The sequence below is a fragment of the Etheostoma spectabile genome, chromosome 1 (genome assembly GCF_008692095.1).
Source record: "Etheostoma spectabile isolate EspeVRDwgs_2016 chromosome 1, UIUC_Espe_1.0, whole genome shotgun sequence".
Lineage (NCBI taxonomy): Eukaryota > Metazoa > Chordata > Actinopteri > Perciformes > Percidae > Etheostoma > Etheostoma spectabile.
The window spans coordinates 12,054,355-12,074,038 of NC_045733.1; the positions used below are offsets into that span (position 1 = coordinate 12,054,355).

The window sequence follows — 19,684 nt, forward strand, 5'->3', positions numbered from 1 at the left end:
TCGGTGGCACGCTATGCGAGCCTTTGTGCGCCTATTCCCGAAACCATTAAAATAACGGTAAATTTTCACCAGACTTGATGCGACACGCAAATTGGTGAGTTTTGAATATGAAAGTCCTCCAAAAAGGCAAATTCATTTGACGGAAAAGAATAATAATACTAATAATAATAATAATAATAATAATTCCTTCAGTTTCCAATAGGGGCTTCGCGCCTGTCGGCGCTCGGGCCCTAATAATAATAATAATAATAATTCCTTCAGTCCAATAGGCCTTCGCCGCCTGTCGGCGCTCGGCCCTAATAATAATAATTCCTTCAGTTCCAAAGGGCCTTCGCGCGTCGGCGCTCGGGCCCTAATAATATAATTCTTCAGTTACCATAGGGCCTTCGCCGCCTGTCGCGCTGGGCCCTAAATATTCCTTCAGTTCCCATAGGGCCTTCGCCGCCTGTCGGCGTCGGGCCCTAATAATAATTCCTCAGTTCCAATAGGGCCTTCGCCGCTGTCGGCGCTGGGCTCCTAATAATTCCTTCAGTTCCAATAGGGCCTTCGCCGCCTGTCGGCCGCTCGGGCCCAATAATAATTCCTTCCGTTCCAATAGGGCCTTCGCCGCCTGTCGGCGCTCGGGCCCTAATTCCTTCAGTTCCAATAGGGCCTTCGCCGCCTGTCGGCGCTCGGGCCCTAAAAATCAAAGCAGCAGAGGCCGAGGTATCCTGACATTTAGCCCCTTTATTGGTCAAGCACCCAAAAATCTGGATCCTACAATTCCCATAATACAATTCAACATCTTTCATCTCCCTTCCCGCTATATGGACACTAGTTTCTAACCCAACACATCCCGTTTTAAAATCACCAGAGCCATTGGAGACATTATACAACTGTTTGTATACAATTTCATGCTATACAACATCAGGGAATAGTGTTTAAGTGAAGTTTTACTTGACACACTCTGTAGTGGGATCATGGCTCTGTTGAGGTTGGTGGCCTCAGGATTTACACTAATGTGTGCGCTTTTTCTAGCTCAGCAGGTGACTTGTATTTGTTTTGTCTTGCTTTGACAGGAAACTGAACAACAAACTCAAACTTCATTACACCGAAAGTCAGAAAAGTTAAGGAAACTATTTGAAAAAATTTAAACTATTTACTATTGTCGATGACAAGCCTGAGAAGTGATTGCGATGCGAACAGAAATCCGATTTTGGTCAGAGAAGTTCAGGTTGAGTAACTGAACTCTTCCAGGTTATACGATAAACATATGTAACAAATCTGGCAGCCATCTCAGAGAGGGCCTTTCCAACACATGGTTACCTCATCCTGCTATCAATAGAAACGTGTCTCTTGGACCACCATAATAGTTTGGTGGTGTTTATATTGATGTATGTGAATGTACATTCAGTATTTTAAAAAGTACATTTTCAAATGTGGTCTATTTTTTTCCTTGGGAGTGGATATATTTTGGGTGTATCAGAAGAGCTTTTACATCATGACAGATGCAACACACAATCAAGAACCAGAGGACAGCCGGTAATATTTCAAAATTTTATTAACGAACATAATCTCTGAGGAACAACAGCAGTTCTCGCGCTCTCTGTACATGCAACTGTAGAAAATAACAATTTAGAATTTTTACTTTTTTTCCATCCATCCTCATTTTCAGTTTCTCGCATTTTGATTTTTTTTGTCTTTTTGTTTTGCAGGAAATCAACAACAGCTAGAGGTGAAAGTACTGGATTTCTGTTACAGCACTGACAATAGCATCAACAACCGCCCTCATACACCCCCCCCCCCACCCCTCTTAGCTGCTCCAACAATATGTACACAAATAAACTACATTGTACAAATAAAAAAATGTTACATTGTTACATCATAATCACCTGCAGCAAGCTGTTGCTGTTAGAACCCCACATTCTACGCAATTTTTCAGACTAGTACAAAGAGGAGGGTGCAAAACGTCCTGGGAGGTTTTATTTACAGAGCTATGTACAGTATGTCTCTTTCACGCATTACAAGGAGGAAAATTTACACAGCGGAGACCAAATTCAACTCAAAACATACCACAGGTGTCAGAAAAAAAAAAAAAAAAGATAATAAATAGATTATTTCTCACCATTTAAAGAGTAGTTCTCCATCTGTTTCATTAGTCATTTCCACTCTAAAAAAGGAACAAAGAAATAGCTACAGTCTGGGTTTTAATTAAAAAATAAACAAACTAGAAAAAAGGCTTGAAATCGTGACTCCATAGAATGAAAAAATAGCAATTATGTATATTTATGTCCAGTAAGAAAGAAAAAACAAATAACAGATAAAATAAACATTATGAGTGAATGTGAGGAGTAGAGGTAATATGTTGCTGACTGAGGTGGCACATCTGTATCACCACGGTCAAGTGCTCTACTGTGCATCTGAGGACTGATGTGTGTTTTTGTCTGTATTCAATTTTTATCCTGAAATCACTCTTTTTTGTTAGTTTAATATTCACACTGGAGAATCAATGTGGATGGATGTGTTTTGTCTTTTGCTCTGTGCAGTGGTGTTTCACCGACTGTGTGTGTGTGTGTGTGTGTGTGTGTGTGTGTGTGTGTGTGTGTGTGTGTGTGTGTGGGGGGAGATCGCCGGTCACTTGTGTCAACCATCACCATTTCAAGCCTTTGTGGTTCAAATAAATGACTGATTACAGAAGTAAAAACAAAGGCAGGGCTTAAACCGTTAAAAAAGGTGACACATGAAACGGAAAACACACTTGATGTCTTGTAAACAATAGTGAGAGGGCGTGGTCGGTCAGGGCAAGTAACGGTATACATTCTGCTCGATAAGCAACGTGATTGACATGCCACTGGTGCTTCATAGAGGAACAAAAAAAAAACTAAGATAAACACAACAACATTCAAAACTACATACAATGATCTAAAAAAACACACACACACAAGGATTCTGTGAACAAAAGACACCATTAAACCTCTTCCCCCAAAACTGTGTAAGAAACCAACAACAAATTAAAAACAAAAAACATGACAAACAGGGGTTTAAAAACCAAATTTCTGGCTATTTGTATCCAAATATGTATGTCTACGTATACCAACCAGGATGTGTGTATCTCTCAAAAATATCCAGGACTATACATCTAGCCACCTTGTCTGCACAGTGTAATAGCAACAACCATTGCACTTGACTAGACATACCATACACAGCTAGTCTGACTGACGGTGTGTAAATAACTTAAAACCTTTCAGATAATATTGCCATCAGGATACATGAGCAGCTCTCGCACACAGACAGGAAGCCTGTGCGGTAGGTCGGGAAAGCTTTTCAAAACCAAGATCCGCTAACAAATAGAGAATCAGTAAGTCATCACAAATCAACATTTCAAATGGGATTTTTAATCGAGAACTAAAAAACAGATCTATTCAGCATCAAGCCATTTCTTTCCGCACAGCTGTTTGTGTTAATGTCTGTCCACTTTTTGGTTCGTTCTGAGAAGATTTAAATCTTGTAACTGTCTGCTTGGGCCCGACACAAGAACTTGACAACGGAGTAATATGAGGAAGTAACCTAACATTTAAAATCCCTGACAATACTAGCCAAGCCCCTTGTGGATTAAACATCGATAAAAAAGACCATTGCCTATTACGATTCAATAATTCACTACCAAACTGATCAAGGTGTTGTATTGAAATAATATAAGGAAATTGAACTCACTATAGTCTGTGATAAAATTTAAATACATTTAAAAACCTATTCCCCATGGCATTAGGTCGCAGGTCTAATGCAAAGCCAATTAGTTTCTTGAGTTGTCTGATACACTGACGCCATCCAGTGAGTAAGGTTAGAACAGCACTTAAAAAAATAAGCTACTCACCAATATAATAATAATAATAATAAGAGGCTGACTGACAAACCATTGTCCAAAGTGAGTATGGAATAAAACCTTTTAGTTGCTGTTACAACTCGTCTGCCCATTCAATGTGAAAAGCAGACAAACTGGAAATCAAACACACAATGAAGTGCTGAAAGACCCGCGTCCTGTTGGCTTTTGAGAAAATGATGTTCTGTGATGATTAGAAATGATTTCAGTCCAATTTTTGTAAATTAAAAACCTAATAATTTGAAACCATTCTACATTAAAATGATGGTTTTGCTTGTGAATGACATCTCTCTTTCATCCCACCCATATATATCTATGTGACTTTGCCCAACAATGAGTACATTATTATTTTTTTTCACTGAAAAAGGCATTTTCTTGGTTCAAATTTTTTCAGATATAATTGTGTAGTAAAGCAATGAATAATTATCCTCTGTCTATTCATTAAATAAATCCTCAACAACTATTCTGCTACATCTGAGGGACTATATGGTGGTTGGCCTGTGTGAGGCCGGTTTAATCCAGAAGTGTTCTGTCAACTATCTGTGAGTTGTGGTGACCCATGACCAGGTGAGTTGCCTAACCTAAGCCTGGACTGAATCAAAAGATGGGATTATACAGCTGTGCACTGGAGTCTTTCAAATACAGAAACGTGTACACATTTTGGCCCATGGATATGGGGGGGAGGGGGAAAGTGCTGCCCAAAAGTGAACTGTACATAAAAAGATACTTTTTATTTCTTTTGTTTTTTCTACACTTAACTGAGTGATATTACAGTACATAGGTTATTTACAACTGTGCAGTAATGTGTGGCAAAATAAATTATCTAGAAGGCAGCAAGAATACATTGGTTAACGAATATAAAAAACTGTACATAATTTACGGAATACAACTTTTTTTCAATTTTTTTTTTTTTTTTTCAATTAAACTAATATTGGCTCTGTAGTGTTTCAAGTCACTTCCTCAGAAACAATGAAATGCCCAAGTAAAGAAATAGACAAAAACAATATTTCTCTCATCCTGCCAAAGCAAAATTTCTCAATAGTCTCTTTAAATCTCAACATTCGTTTTGTTTGTTTCTTCTGGTTGTCCTGTGGTGTTTTTGCAGTCCATGGCGGTCTGATGTGTTTCTGTTGGGAGCAAGCAGGATGGCCGAGAAACTCCGGTCTGTCCTCAGAGATCCATGCCTGTCCTCTTCTTTTTGGCCAGGCTGAGAGGCTGCAGGGTCAGTCTCTTCCTCTCAGACACTGGGCCCTGACGTGCACACACATCGCTAGCCCTAGGCCTAGGCTCTGCTGCAGTGCAAACAGAGAGGGCATCCTCTGGGTATACCATCTCATAGTCCCAAAACCATCAGCGGCAGGGTCCAGGTACCTGGTCTGTCCATCCCAGCTGTCTTGCTGTCTTATGTGAGGATTCACATGATGCATCACAGCTTTGTTGACTTCCTCTGGCTTAGCGCTGGACTCTAGTTCTCCTGGCCCACCAGGAGCCCAGGGTCAACAGGGGGAGGCTTCTCCTCAGTCCCACCCCCCCTTCAGGACAGGCACCACGCTGTTGGGAGAGCTCTTCTCTGATACCTCCTCCCAGTGGTGGAGTTGGGGCTATTGAAGCAGGGACCAAAAAACTAATGCAGAAAATATATCTCTGTCCCCTGTCTCGGCGAAACTGAGTACTGAGGAGTTGTGTCCCGGTGTCGGAGCCTCGAAGCAAAAACGGTTTCTGCTTCTCACACTCTGATCAAACAAAAGTGTAAAAACTTTGAGGATGAAAGTGCAAGTTGTGTTTTCTTTTCCCCCAGTAAAAACATGTTTCCTTCTTCACAGAAGGAAATCCAGAGCAAGTTTTTCTATAGAATATAATTTTTCCTGTCTAAAGTCCTCTTTCAAACTTGCTAGCCCTTTCCATTCGTTCTGTTCAACGAAGTCTCTTTGAGAAAAAGTTATTCAGACAAAGTTTGCTCTAAATCTGTGAGCACAGGTGTGTCATGCAGGCAGCAGGACAAAGTCGTCGTTGACATCGACCATTGGCACATAGAAGGACGGCACTTCGTTGACACAGAGGGACTTGTGCCCTGCTGGGTCCAGCTCCTGGACCTTCAACTGCCACTCCATCCTTTGCACTGCATTGAGGGCTGCTGCCTCGTGCTGTTGCCGCATCAACAAACATGTCTAGGGGAGAAGAAGCGAGCATAAATCCACTTGGTAGATACATATTATTACGGTGAAAATGCCTTTAACTGATGACATAACAGCACATCCCTGCAGAGGGCCGATATTTACCTTCATGCGGTCATATTTATCATCCACATCCTGGATCCAGGAAATAAACTGACGAGCGTTGAAGCGATCTCTCACAGATTTGTTCTCATCACCCTGAGAACATACACCAAGTTACAATGTAGATGTAGTAATGGGTTATGTGATAACTGGCTGTCTCTTATACATTCAATTAGAATTGACCTCACATTTTAGCGTATATTTAAATACTTCCTACCTGGCTCTCTGATGGCATATTGTATACTTCAGAGTCCAACAGCATAGTGCAGGCGCTGAATGGCACAGCCTGATTGGCTATTGTCCTGGCTGCTCTGCAGTGGACCCTTAATACCTCCTGCTCACATGAAACAATCAGCTTCTCCTGTGAACGGTAAGCAAAAGAGAGAAAGAAAAAAATAATATTCAATATTATGTTGGGCACCAGGCTGGTGAGGTAAAAAAATGGGTCTGATCAACAAAGTTGGTACGTATGTTTCACAGAAACTGTCATCCCTTAGTTAGCGAGAGATGTTAGCACAGATTTGAGTCTGCAATTCACTCTGGCTCAACCTAGGAGTAGGGTGAATGCAGATTTCACTTGCATTTCTATTAAAAACTGTCTTTAAACTTTTATCAAAGAAGTGCTCATAGGGTTCAATGGATGAGTGTTGCTGTACGTTTAACAGGAAGTGAGCAATGAACGAATCAAGGACAGAGAATATAGAAGTGTTATTCCTTACCCGTTCTATGCTGTGCTGCAACCTGAGCTTCCCTCTTACTGCCTCCTGTTGTCTGAAGAGCTCCTTCAGAGGTTCTGACAGCGATGGAGGGGGGGCAATCTGATAAACAAACACAACATACCAATATTATATACATTCATTGTAGGGCCCCGCCTCCTCCTTGTGTTTCAATGTTTACAACTCAGAGTGAATTGTGGGACCAATAATAAGGTAAAATGTTTGATAACGGCGCCATGAGTGAACACGAATTCATGGGCGTTCATATGCCCAGACACAAACATTTTTTTTGGTTTAACAGCAACTGACTGGTGGAATAAGTTATTGTCATTACATATATTAGAACTTATTTTTGCGTCTGGTGCCGAGTTAGGAGCAGGGAGAAGGTAAGACCTCCATGTGAGCCTAACAAGGCATTTGTGCCGGATTATGTCTGCCTGTCCCCGTTGAGTGTGACCTCATCTACCCAAAGAAATCCCCAGAGTCTGTTTAGAATCTCTGCAACATAATAGCTCAAGGAAGAGCTGACAGCTGCTTTAAAATCATCACCATGTTACTGTGAGTCAACAAAAGCCTGGTGACAATTTCCTTTTTTTTCCCTTTACTGCTGTCAAAATTACACAGGTTACCAGAATTAAACTTTCATTCTAAACATTTTGAAACCTACTCACTACCTTGGCTATATCATTAGGGAAAAAGGTAAAGACACCATCACTTACCACAGGGATGTGAAGCTTGCTGAGGGGCTTGCCGTCCAGCAGGTAGGAGCCAGTGTAGGTCACATATTCAGCGTAACACTGTGGGGCCTGTGGGGTGATGTAGCACAGAATCTTTCTCTTTTCCTCAATCTTCTTCCTGATCTGCAAGTACTCAAAGTAAGGGTTGGAACGGTCACTGTGGTAGGGCTCAATATCGTCCAGCTTGATGGCATTGACTACTACAGCCAAAGTCTGTTGAATCATTTCCCTTGTCTGCTGCATGGCTGTGTTTACCAGCTGGACCTGGACCTGCTGCCCAGCGGAACGTGGGAATTTCCTCTTTCGTGGGTGCTGGGTCTGAGATTCCTCTTCATCCACGGGGAGAGGGCGACCTTTTGTCGTCTTATTGATAACCACTGGCGCAGAAGTTGTCACCGAAGTAGGTACAGACACTGTTGTGGTTGTATTAGATGCAGTAGAGGAGACAGTAAGCACAGGTTCTTTGTCTTTCTTCAGAGCTGGGAAGGAAGAGTTTGAGGTGGGTGTCATGGTTCTAGTAGAAATTGGGTTTATGGTCACCATTGGACTGGTTGTTACAGGGGTGGCCGTGGCAGACGAGGTTATTATGCTGGAAGTAGGAGGGACAGCAGCAACAGAGGGATTGTTCTTGGCGCGATTGCGAGTTATTCTTTGAGGGATTTCATCCACCTTCTTGGGAATATCTACAGTGGTGGACACAGTGGTCAGGGTTACTGGCGTAAGCTTGGGTGTGTTCTCTTGAGTGTCTGGTAGTTCCACTGTGCTGGAGAGGGCAACTGCCAGGGGGAGCTGAGGAAGAGGACTGCATGACACAGATTCTGCTACAGGCTCAGACAACTCCTCCTGTCTCACCTCTGACTTGATAGCAGACACTGAATCCATGGGTAACTGCAACGGCTCAGTGATGGAGTGGATCTGAATGTGATGTTGCTGACTGGGATCTGATTTCACAGATGAATAGAACATACTGGGATCCGACTCATCAGGTTCTCCATAAGGTCCTTTTCTTTCCAACATGTTGTCTTGTTGTTGTGTTAGAGAGAGAGAGCTGTTGACTGGCAGACTGTGAGGCTCGGGGTCCAACTCTTGCTGGAAATTGACATGTGGTGAGGGTACAACTAAGTCTTGTACGGTAGGTTCTCCTAAATCTAAGTCTCCAGCAGGGACTGAAATCTTAGCGAGGCTTGGTAAGTCCACCTCCATTAGATCTGGGTCCTCTCTGTCTGTAATGGTATGTCCAATGTGGGTCGGCACAGTCTTGTTGTGGTCAGCTAGTTCTGGGTCTCGAGACTCAGCTTCTTCAGACTTGTCTGGTAGTGGTAGGTCAGGCAAAGAGAATGGTCCCAAGTCATCCAGTTCATCTGCATCAGCTGGGAACGGGTCTGCCCAGGGCACCACAGGCTCAGGGCCCACAGCTGGAGCTATGTGGCTTTCAGTGGAAGCACTGAAGCTGTGTGTGATCTGTCTGCTGTCTCGTTCTTCACATGTTGACGCAGTGTCCATCTGGTGACTTTCCTCTATGCTAGGCTTGTTACATTCCTGGAAGAAAGACTCCAGCCTATTGGAGGATGATGAGGTGTTTAAATAGTTAGGTTCCTCATCAATAGCTGTGTCAGGCCTCTCTGGAGAGGAGATGTCAGCCACCGCCTCCTTCTGTTCATCAAAGTCCTCTGGTTCCTCTTTGTGCCACCTATTCCAAGTAGCATAAGGGGGAGTGACAGAGGGATGCCCAGACAAGTGCTGCATATCACTGTCTGAATGGTATGGACTGGTTATTTTGGAGACAGCAGCCTCTATCTCCCCATAAGTCCTGTGGGGAGATTTGAGGTCCATTTCAGGGTTCCAGCCAATGCTGTGATCAAAACAGTTCTCACCATGGATGGGTGCAGAGTGTGTGGGGGAAATATCCTGGACCTCTGGTTCCCGCCGATCTGGAGACTCTGCAGGCCAGCTCTTCCTAAGAGGGTCCTCAACTAGAGGGGAAAAGGAATGTGGCTCCCTTGTTTGCTCCGGCTCTTCCATTGCACATTGGTCTCCATCAGCTCTCTCATCCATATCACCTTCATCCTCAAAGTCCTCCTCGTCCTCTTCCTCTTCATCCTCCTCCTCCTCCTCCTCTTCCTGCTCTTCAGTGACAGAGGGAAGATCTGACAGGACAAGGTTAGGCTCACTGTGGTGAGGCTCAGAGATGTCATCGATGTCCAGGGGTGGCAAAGCAGCAGGAGCAGGAGTTGGCGGTGCAGCAATGTCAAAGCAGGGCTCCTGTGGGTCTGGCCTGTGAACTGGTGTAGAAGGTTTGGGCAAGAAACTGTTGTATACATTGTCATGAAGGTGTTCAATGCCCTCTGTGACAGCAAGAGCTGGCGCTGCCACATCTGGTGTCGGAAGAGCTGGCTCCAGCCGAGGGGACAACATTCTAATTGGGGAGAAATAAGGAGATCCCAGGCACTCTAGTCTATCCCCAGTAGCAGATTTGTCCTCTAGAGTTTGGGAGGAAGATGACGGATCAAATTCGGCTGCTGGATCACTCTGCTGTCTAAGGAACTTGTCAGCCTCAGCCTTGAACTCATCCTCCAGCAGCCTGCGGACGTCAGAGGATGCCGAACGACTGACAAGTGGTAGCTGGAGGTTCTTTGCAGGGGTGGGACATGTGCCCTCCTGGAAACTCTGAGAGTTAGAGTACCTGCTGGGTGGACAAAAGAAAGACAAGCCATTAGAAGATTTGTCACATCCAGTAACAGTAACCAAACAGTACATTTGCACATTTAAATACCTTTCAAAGAAGGATGGAGAGCAAGCATTCATTGAAATTGTCATAGCTGATGAGTTCTGGCAGTCCAGCCCATCCAACATAATGTCGGGGTAATCCTCTGCACTGCAAGACGGTGTACGAGGTGTCTGCATGACTTCCTCAAAGCTGGGGCAGGAGATGACAGATGTTGGTGTGGGAACACCAGTTGGCCTGTTTTGATCTGGCCTGGGAGAGGCAGGGAGGTTCTCCTTTATTTGGTGTCCAGCCAGCCAGTCCTTTGAGTTTTGATCTGTCTGCTGGAACTTCCTACTTGGGGACATCATTTGGGCCGGCAGACCCACATCCTTCAGCTTCTTCTCTTTAAGACCAGACTCCAGACTGTTGGATTTCTTTGACGATAGCTCACTGCGATTTTTTCGTACTTCCTCTGTGGACTTAGTCTTGTCCTTGAGTTTAGGGTCCCCTGACTTGGGTCTCAGCTTCTCCATCTGCTTCATCCTTTCTTTATGTCTCTTGTGGCGCTCTTCTATCTCCTGGTCTTTAAGACTCAACATTTGACCAAAACTTGTCATTTGATAATCACCATCCACCAACAGTTTTTCACGTGGGCGATTATCTTTCCTTACTGTGTCTTTGAACTGAGTGAGCTTTTCATTTTCATCCTTAGTCTTAGATTTAATGTGGTCCATTCTGTTGTCTTTGTCCAATGTATCCCGACTTCTGTCTTTTTTCATATCAAATTTAGGACTTTCTTCTTTTGACCTTTCTTTCAGTACAGTGACCTGTGGGCTATCTTTCAACCCTGACTTCACATCCTCTTTGGAGTGTTTAAATGACCCAAAGCCGTCAATGTACTTATTCTTCTCCTCCTTTATTTTTTCCTTGTGTTTCTCCTTTTTCTTTTTGTCCTTTGTCCTATCACTGATGACACCAGTGGCTTTGTCCTTTTTGGACATCTCTTTTTCAAATTCCAACGTTTTGTCAAAGTCATCTTCGCCATCTCCCTTACCTCCATATGGGAAAGTGTAAGGGTCTGCCTCTAGAGGCATGGGCTCTTTCTCAAACGGTAGACTCTCTCTGCGGTTGAAGGACTCTCTGATCTCCTCTGTTTTGTCACGTTTGTCTCCTTTGTCCTTCTTGACTTTTTCTTTCTCCCTGTCGTGGCTTTTCTTGGACGAAGACGAAGAGGAATGCCGATGCCTCTCTTTCTCTCTGAACTTGTCCTGGGGAGTAGATATGGACAGGGAGTCTCTCCTGTCCTCAGACACATCAGTCAGGCTGATTGAGTCATAGTAAGTAGTGAGGACTGGCTCATGACCTCGGTCAGTGAAACTATCTGAAGAGATTTCGCTGTTCTTGTCATTGGAGTCGTCCTTGTAGTCATTCATAGCTTCCTCCTCTAATTTTTCTAAGAGGGACTTTTCATTCTCGCCACTGCCTTTTGATGGCTTCCTTTCCTTAGAATGGTCCAGCTTGTCTTTATATTTGCTTTTTGTCTTATCATCACTGTTGTCCCTTTTGTCCAACAACTTCTGCTTATTTTTCTTCTCTTGATTTGAGTCCACTGACATTCTGTCTTTTCTTTCCTTATGTTTCGCATCTACAGAATCTTTCTTGTCTTTGTTGTGTTTCTCTAGGGAGCCTTTCCTCTCTTTGCCCGTGTCAAATGTGGCCTTTTCTTTCTTCTTTTCTTTGTGTTCTTTGTCTTTTGCCTTTTCTGTGTTATGTTTAGCCTCTGCAGAAGATTTTCTAATTTTTTCTGAGGGGAAGTGATCCAGCTCATCCTGATCCGGCGTTGAGTCTTTTCTGATGGAGTCGGACACGAGTGCAACACCACCATTGTAGCTGTCCTCCTCATCATCACTTTCATCAGTGAAGATGTCAGCTATCTTGTACCAAGCCTTCTCACGGATTTTCTCCGGTTTTCTTTCCTCTTTCTTTACCTCCAAGAAATCCTTCTCCCTATCAGCATGTTTGTCTTGAGATGTCTTTTCTTTCTTGTCCTTGGGCTGATCTGAAGACATCTTGCGATCTTTGTCTTTGCCATGAGACTCTTTGTGTTTGTCTTTAACTCCCTCCTTCTTGTCTTTGGTGATCCGGTCTGCATCCTTTTCCTTGACAATTTTTTCTGATGTGCTTTTCTCGCTCTTATCCTTTTCCTGATCAGCTCCTCTGTCTTTTGTTTTCTCTTTGTGCTTGTCAGCTTTTGTCTTTTCTCGCTTTTCTATTCCCTCACTCTTCTTTTCTTTCTCCTTTCCAGAGTGGTTTCTTTCTCTAATTTCACATGATTTACCGACAGCATCAATTTCTTTGAAGAAAGTATCATTGCTATAATCATCTCTTACAGATTCCTGCTTGATTTTGATGTCCTTTCTTTCCTTTATGAAGTCATACGAGTCTTTACGGTCTCGACTGTTTTCTAGAGAGTCCTTGTCTTTTTTGTCTTTGACTGTTTCTGTGGACTCCTTCCGCTTCTTTTCTTTTTCCACGGAGTGACTGGAGTTTAATTTTTGTTTTTCAGACCAGTCTTTTTTCTTTTCAATTGTTTTTTCAGAGGAGTCTTTGTCTTTCTTCTTCGAAGTGGCTTCTTTCTCTGATCTCTTTTCACTGTGATCAGATTTTTTGTCCTTAACTTTGTTTTCTTTCCTTCTCGTCTCTTCCTTAACAGTCTCAACAATTAGTTTAACAGCGTTGTTGGCTTTGTATTCCTTGTACTCTTTGACAGGAGCGTCCCAGCTGTCATCTCCATACAGGGAGGAGTCAGAGGACATCTCGGAGCCCCATCTGTCATGATGGTCATCTGAGGCACTGAGCTTTGTGTCCTCTAAGTTGAGGAAACGGTTGTTGACGTCATAACCTTCATACTCAGGCTCTTCCTTCTGTGCTTTGTCTTTTTTACATTTGTCTTTCTCCTCCTTGGTGTTTTTCTCCTTGTCCACCTTTAGATGTTTTTCCTCTTTCTGCTCACTTTTACGGTCTGTTTTTGAGGAGGACTTCTCCTTGGACTTTTTCTTTTTCTCCTCTTTGTGAGCCTTTTGCTTCTCCTCCTTGGGCTTCTCCTTCTCCTTGACAGATTTTACAGACTTCTCCCTCTCGTCTTTGTTGGTCTTGTCCTTGGTGGAGTCCTTTGTTTTCTTATTTTTCTCCTCTTTCACTGTTCTGTGCAGGTCTTTTCCAGATGACCAATCCTTATCCTCAGACTTGCTTTTCGAAAGTCTATCCTCTTTTTTTGAATGGTCTTTTTCATGTTTGGATAACTTAACCTTGCTCTCAACTGGCGATTCTGACTCAACAATTAGAGACTTCTGCCTTGAATCATCAAAATCAAAAGAGTAGCTCTTGACAAATTTCTCATTCATGTCTTGATTGAGCACCAGACTAGGAGCTTTGTCCTTTTCCTTATTTTTGTGCTTGTGTTTCACTTTATGCTTTTTCAGCACTTTGCCATCTACATCGGTTTTGGAGACCGCACTGTCTGTATTGGAGTTTTTGTAGAGCTCAGAATTTTTCTTGTCTATTGTGCTGCTGTGCACATTGTTATTCTTCTTTTTGTTCTCCTGCACTTTCCTCTTAACTTGTTTTATTGACTCCACACTGGAATCAGCAGAGGAGTAGTCAGACTCACTGGACAGTCTTGTTCTGACAGAATCTGAGAGAGAACTGACGTCTGACCATGTAGGAGATGACACCGTTTTCCAGCCATCTGTCCTCCACTGCTTCGGATGCTGTTCTGCTAATGATGGTACTTGTTTTTGAGAGTTTGAGTTTCCATGGGATGAGGAGGAGGATGCGTTGAAGCCAGGGGAGTCTTTTAGGCTCGTCGCAGAAGAGTCCTTTATACTGTTTGAGCCCTTATCATCCTCACTCTCCATATCTCCACAATCAGAGTCAGATGTACAGAATTTGTCATTGACTTTACCAAACCTGACTTCTTTACTGACATTATTTTTACTATCCTTCTTCCGTTTCTTTTTTACTTTGTTCTTGTCTTTTTGTTGTTTAGAGCTCATGCTGCCAGAGTCTCTGATCTTGGTATTTGTTTGCTGGGCTTGCCGTGGCGTAGGTGCTGGCGTGAAACACGTCCTATCATCCTCGTCTGAACTGTTACTGTCAGAGATGATCCGCCTGACAGTTTTCTTTGGTGTGAGCGAGTTGCTTTTGGAATAGGTTTTAACCTCCATCTTGGGTATGGCGGTGAAGCTGTTGGCCTTAGGGACTGGTTCCTTACGGAAGTCTTTTTTCAAAAGGTGTTTATCATCCACAGGAGGAACACGTTCCTCTTCATCATCCTCATCAAATTCATATTCATCCTTGACGGGCGTGACAGCAGATTTAGGAGGGTCTGCAGTTTTCCCCTTCAGCTTCAACTTCTCAAACTCTGAGTCCGTGTTATTGCCATCGACAGAGCTGGACGGGGCAAATGAAGGGGCATCTTCCTCCTCTGAAGATTCTGTGGAAAGTAAAAAGAGGCATGATCAATTCACAATTTAATTTGCAGCCCCATCTACAGTATCAATTTGCATAACTTATAACAGTCATGTAATTAGGTGACTCAAAGATTTAATACTACGTACCTGATGAACTTTCTTCACTTGAGGTGTAAGTGCCTTTCCCCAGCAATAGATTCAGCATAGTGGGAGAGTTGGCAACCTTCAACGCTGTTTCACCTCTCCTGTTGCTTTGACGTGGGTCCCCTCCATACCGTAAAAGTAGCTTAACCACCTGAAACAAATAAAAAATTTAATATTTCATAAATATAAATTGCAATTTAAGAGGTGATATTACCAAATTCTTTTGTGGTTCAGACTGTAGAGGTTATAAAGATAAGCTACCACTAGCTCCATGAGTGAACTTGACAGATAGTTGGGGTAATGATCTCAAGAGAAAGAGAAACTAACTCTATAACCCACATTCAGAGTCTTACGATAATTAGATCAATTATTTTGCCTTCTGAATTTAGAAATTTAATTAATTAATTTTTTAATACCTTGAAATGTCCATTGTTGGATGCATCGTGTAGAGGGGTGTCATCATCCAGACCCTTGGTGTTGACCTCTGCTCCGGCTGCCAGCAGCTGCTTGGCCACATCATAATATCCTCTGTTGCACGCCTCATGCAATGCAGTCCAGCCTGAACATGAAAAGAATTACGACGTGTGAGATTGGTAGAGCGGCAGCATTTGGAAAAACAATGTCATATAAACGGTTTGCAAGATTGAACGTCTACGCTAGAAAAAGAGCAAAGTATTTATGCATTCTGAAGGGCTCCTAATGTACTGTGGAGAGGCGTATACTATGCGTGTAGTATGTGCATTTACTGTGTTTTGTCATACATATGTTCATTTGGTTTACAGCTGTCTATTTTGTTATTATTGTATTGTATTGTCTTTACTTTTTGTATAAGTAAGTAGTGGTGACAAGTGGGGAGTGTTCAAGGGGTAGGGAATGTGTTCATGGTGTGAGTTGTAGGTTTTGTATTTTGTTTATTAGAAATCAAAATAAAAACTGTTAATCATAAAAATAATTACTATGTGTGAGGTGTATGTAACATTCAAATGAATATATAGTGCTTTGTGCACAAATTAAAAGACTACACGAGGAGCCTCTTACCTGCAAAGTCTTTTACATTCACATCAGCTCCCTCGCAGATGAGCTCCTTGATGCGGCGTACCTCTCCACGTATTGCTGCTCTGTGCAGCCGTGTCTCTCCTCTCTCATTCCGTTTATTCACTTTGTCTTTGGTTTTAGATGCAGAGTTTGGCGTTCCCTTCTGACCTATACTGGACTGTGACTGATGCTTTGGTGTTGTGTCTGTGGATAGGAGATGGACACACAATTGTAACACTTGTACAGTTTCTAGTGGCACATTTGTTTTAGAATTTGCTTTTATTGTCGTTTTTATTTTGTCTGCTACTACTATAAATACTGGTTTGTTTGAACTGCCTACAGCCAGAAGGGGGCAATCTTACTCTAACAATGAGCAGCAGAGTACTTGGAACTACTTCACTTGAGCTCATTTCATCAAATTTACAAGATTAAACCCAAGCCTTAATAACATTTACATTATTGAGTTTGCACAGCTATTGCTCCAAATGATATTTGAAACACACTTACTTAATCTATGCTCATGCCTTCAGGCATGCAATAAAGGAACACACAACAAAACACACAAATAAAAGTGGCTATGCATTGGTCTTCATCAACCTAATTGTCTCTCAAATGTCAACAGTAAAAGAAAAAGTACAATGTTGCAAAAATAATAATACTATTTTATATTGAATACATTGACAGCAAAATGATTATGACGACCAATAATGACTTGAGTGACCATAAGTAAATATAAAAACCAGGAAGTAAATATTAATAATCATCTAACAGCAGAAAGGATATCTGATAACAAATAAAACACTAAATGCTTGCAGGCCTTTTGCCTTTGGAAGTCTGTTGTGATTTGACTCAGGTGCTGAGATTGTATTAGTTCCAGATTAATGAAATACCACAGGAGAGTTAGTTCCACTGACGGTCCCATGCTGTATTTTAGTATTTTAGAACAATAATTACACTACTGTAGATGCATGTGAGACTGTTATGGCTGCTTAAACAGAACAATAGCTTTCTGAATGACAATTTATGTGGATTAGCTTGTATGACTAGATAGAAGTACCTGGTCTCGTCCAGAGGCAGAGTATGACCGAGATGTGGCAAAAAAAAAAGCTGACAAGCTCAACCTCCAAACATTTTAGCCCAATGCCTCCGCCCTCACACTCCCCCCAGCCTCTCACTTTAAGACCACCTTCATTCCTCTCTCCCAAATACACACAAACACTGTCTACATACAATACACCCTCCCATCCGTCTTTCCTTGTCTGCCACCCATCCACAGACGTGGCCTTCATAATAAGCACGCACCTGGACTGTTGACGGACTCCTCAGCTGTCATTTGCATGAGCAAGGCCACCTGCTGCCGCTCAGAGAGGGGGTACCCGGCCCGGATCCCTGGCATCCCCATTCCAAATGGCAAGCCCGCCTTCCGGGTGTTGGTGGGCTCCTTTTTAATGCGCTTCCGCTCTGGACCTGGTTTCTCTGTAACAAAAGTGAGAGGAGAAAAGAAATAATAATTTTATTACGCAGCATAGACACACATGTACATGTATGCATGCACTTGATAACACATTCACGCACACAACAAATCCAAAATACTGAACGTTGTTAAGGTTAAGTCATGTGTCATTAGAGTAATACCAATAAAAGACATTCAGTATTATTTTTTTCTTTGGTCACATATATTATCCAACTTGCTGTTGTTATGACTACTAAAAGGTATACGCATTTAAATTAGATATATTTTTTTGTCACATCATTACATATTGTATCCACTGAAACAAAACAAAGTTATTTATTTCTTAAATTTGTTGTCTAAAGTAAGACCTTCTCCCATTTTTCCTATATCTAACAATCTCTCACCATTACAACTATTTTCAAAAGCACATTTAATATATCTCAACAGTAGGACTACTTTTAAATGTAATTTTTTTTGATAAATCATAGTCAATAAATGATCAACAGTAATATTGAAACAACTTTAAAAGAGTTACAAGGAGTCCTTACCAGCATCTCACTGATTATTTTGTTAGACCAAAAGAAAAAAAGTATTCAATCTACAATGATTTAACATATAGTGTTCTCATAACAACTCACACATTGAATTCCCATGCCTATCGTCTAAATAAAACTGTAAATAAAAAACAAAACATAATATCTGCAGACATACTACGTGTATAAGTAGCCCAGTATGTGAGAGGTTTGGTAGTAGCAGGGGGTGACTTTTATTTATTACCCAGATTCCCCAGAGGAAGGGAGGGGCCAACCACCAGTGTGTTTATGTCTGTCTGTCCCTGAGCCAATCAGTCCAGATCGAGAAGAGAGGAAAGAGGGTGGGACTTGGCAGACCAGCGGTTATTACGAAATAGTTGGTTTACATTTCAATTCAACACGGCCTTGCCAAGGTCACCACATGCCTGCCTGCGTGCCTGCCAGCTTTACTGGAGACACGGCGCTACTGGACAAAAGCAGCTGCTCCCCAAAGACACACCCAGCAATTATTTTCAGTGGCAACATACCATCTGATGACCCTTACAGAGGATAAAGCTACACATGACTGTAACACTTCATCACTGAGGGGGAACAACTCCCACAGCTGAAAGCAAGAAACAGCTAGCAACAATGCAGACTGCTACAACAAAGAAAGAAATGGGAACAGCAAATGTCAAATGTGCACGCATAGAGACACTCGTAGATGGGTGGATGTGTCTGGGCCTGATTTCTTTGGGACTCTTCTCATTCTGAGACTGGCTGCATTGCTCAAGGCCACAAACACACAAGTAAACAAGGCAAGAAGGAAGCATGGCGGCTCACACTTCCGGTGGCTAAAGGCTTTCCAGCAAAAGATTTTTCCAGTCACAAGCACAGAGCTGATGAACTTTCATGACCATCTGTGAACACTTACAGTTAATGTGCCCCCACCCCTCTTTGATACACTCTCACGTTCTTCAAAGCATTTGCCATTTAGACACATTCCTTCGGCTAGGACTTTAACAGCAGGCACCACAGAAGCAGTCCAAACATGTTTTTTTTTAGCAGCAGAACAGAGAAAGTGCTACGCTAGCTTTTCCAGGCTATGTTTACAAGATTTAGAACCAGGAAGGCATTTATTACCCCAATGCATCCATGTAGAGGACTGCTACTAAACAATACAAAAAGTCTCTAATACAAGATTCATTATCAGTGGCAGTAACTGGCCTGCCCATCTCTGACATGGGGCACTTGGAGCAGGTATAATCACAGTTTCAAAATGTTAAGCTATACTAGCTTTTGACAGAATGCTGTAGAAAATGGGACACAGCTACAAGCAACATTTGTTCCACATGTTTACAGGAAGGGATATTATTTTACTTTCATAAAGTTTGTGTTTGGTTAATCAACCTGAGACGTTAATTAAGGACAATTAATAAATGGTAAATACAGCTTTATTTAACATGACTGGTAGTAGGGCAGGACAATTAATCGAATTCTAATCACGATCACGATTTTGAGTTCCCAGGATCAAATTTGTGTGATCGAGCTATTTTTTTTTAAAGCGTAATTTCATGAAACGCTCCGGGTTTTTTTGCGTAGCGCATCTACCGGTCCGTAAACCACTGTCTGCTCATGTGCCAGTCGGAGTTGTTCCCTGCTTAGTTTCTAGATGTAGACAGTCACAGAGGACAGAGTAACGGGAGGACAATTCAACAGATAGCAGTCATTTATAAGTCGGTCTCAAGGTTTACCAGTTTACCAGTAAACGCA

General features: G+C 42.3%; 1 protein-coding gene across 4 annotated transcripts in view; it reads right to left on the reverse strand.

Annotated features, from left to right (window-relative positions):
* Positions 1-3,375: 3,375 nt before the first annotated feature.
* Positions 3,376-19,684, reverse strand: part of ankrd11 (ankyrin repeat domain 11) — a 117,894-nt gene continuing 101,585 nt past the window's right edge. For 3 of the 4 annotated variants that reach the window (XM_032518223.1, XM_032518233.1, XM_032518252.1), the window contains 10 exons: positions 17,249-17,422; positions 15,950-16,150; positions 15,328-15,470; positions 14,915-15,062; positions 10,362-14,790; positions 7,571-10,274; positions 6,855-6,953; positions 6,353-6,496; positions 6,139-6,231; positions 3,376-6,027 (listed from right to left, as the gene is read on the reverse strand). In XM_032518223.1, the coding sequence (XP_032374114.1) occupies positions 5,842-6,027; positions 6,139-6,231; positions 6,353-6,496; positions 6,855-6,953; positions 7,571-10,274; positions 10,362-14,790; positions 14,915-15,062; positions 15,328-15,470; positions 15,950-16,150; positions 17,249-17,422 (8,321 nt within the window). In that variant the 3' untranslated portion in view covers positions 3,376-5,841. The remainder of the gene's footprint in view (positions 6,028-6,138; positions 6,232-6,352; positions 6,497-6,854; positions 6,954-7,570; positions 10,275-10,361; positions 14,791-14,914; positions 15,063-15,327; positions 15,471-15,949; positions 16,151-17,248; positions 17,423-19,684) is intronic. The other variant, XM_032518243.1, reaches the window with a different exon arrangement.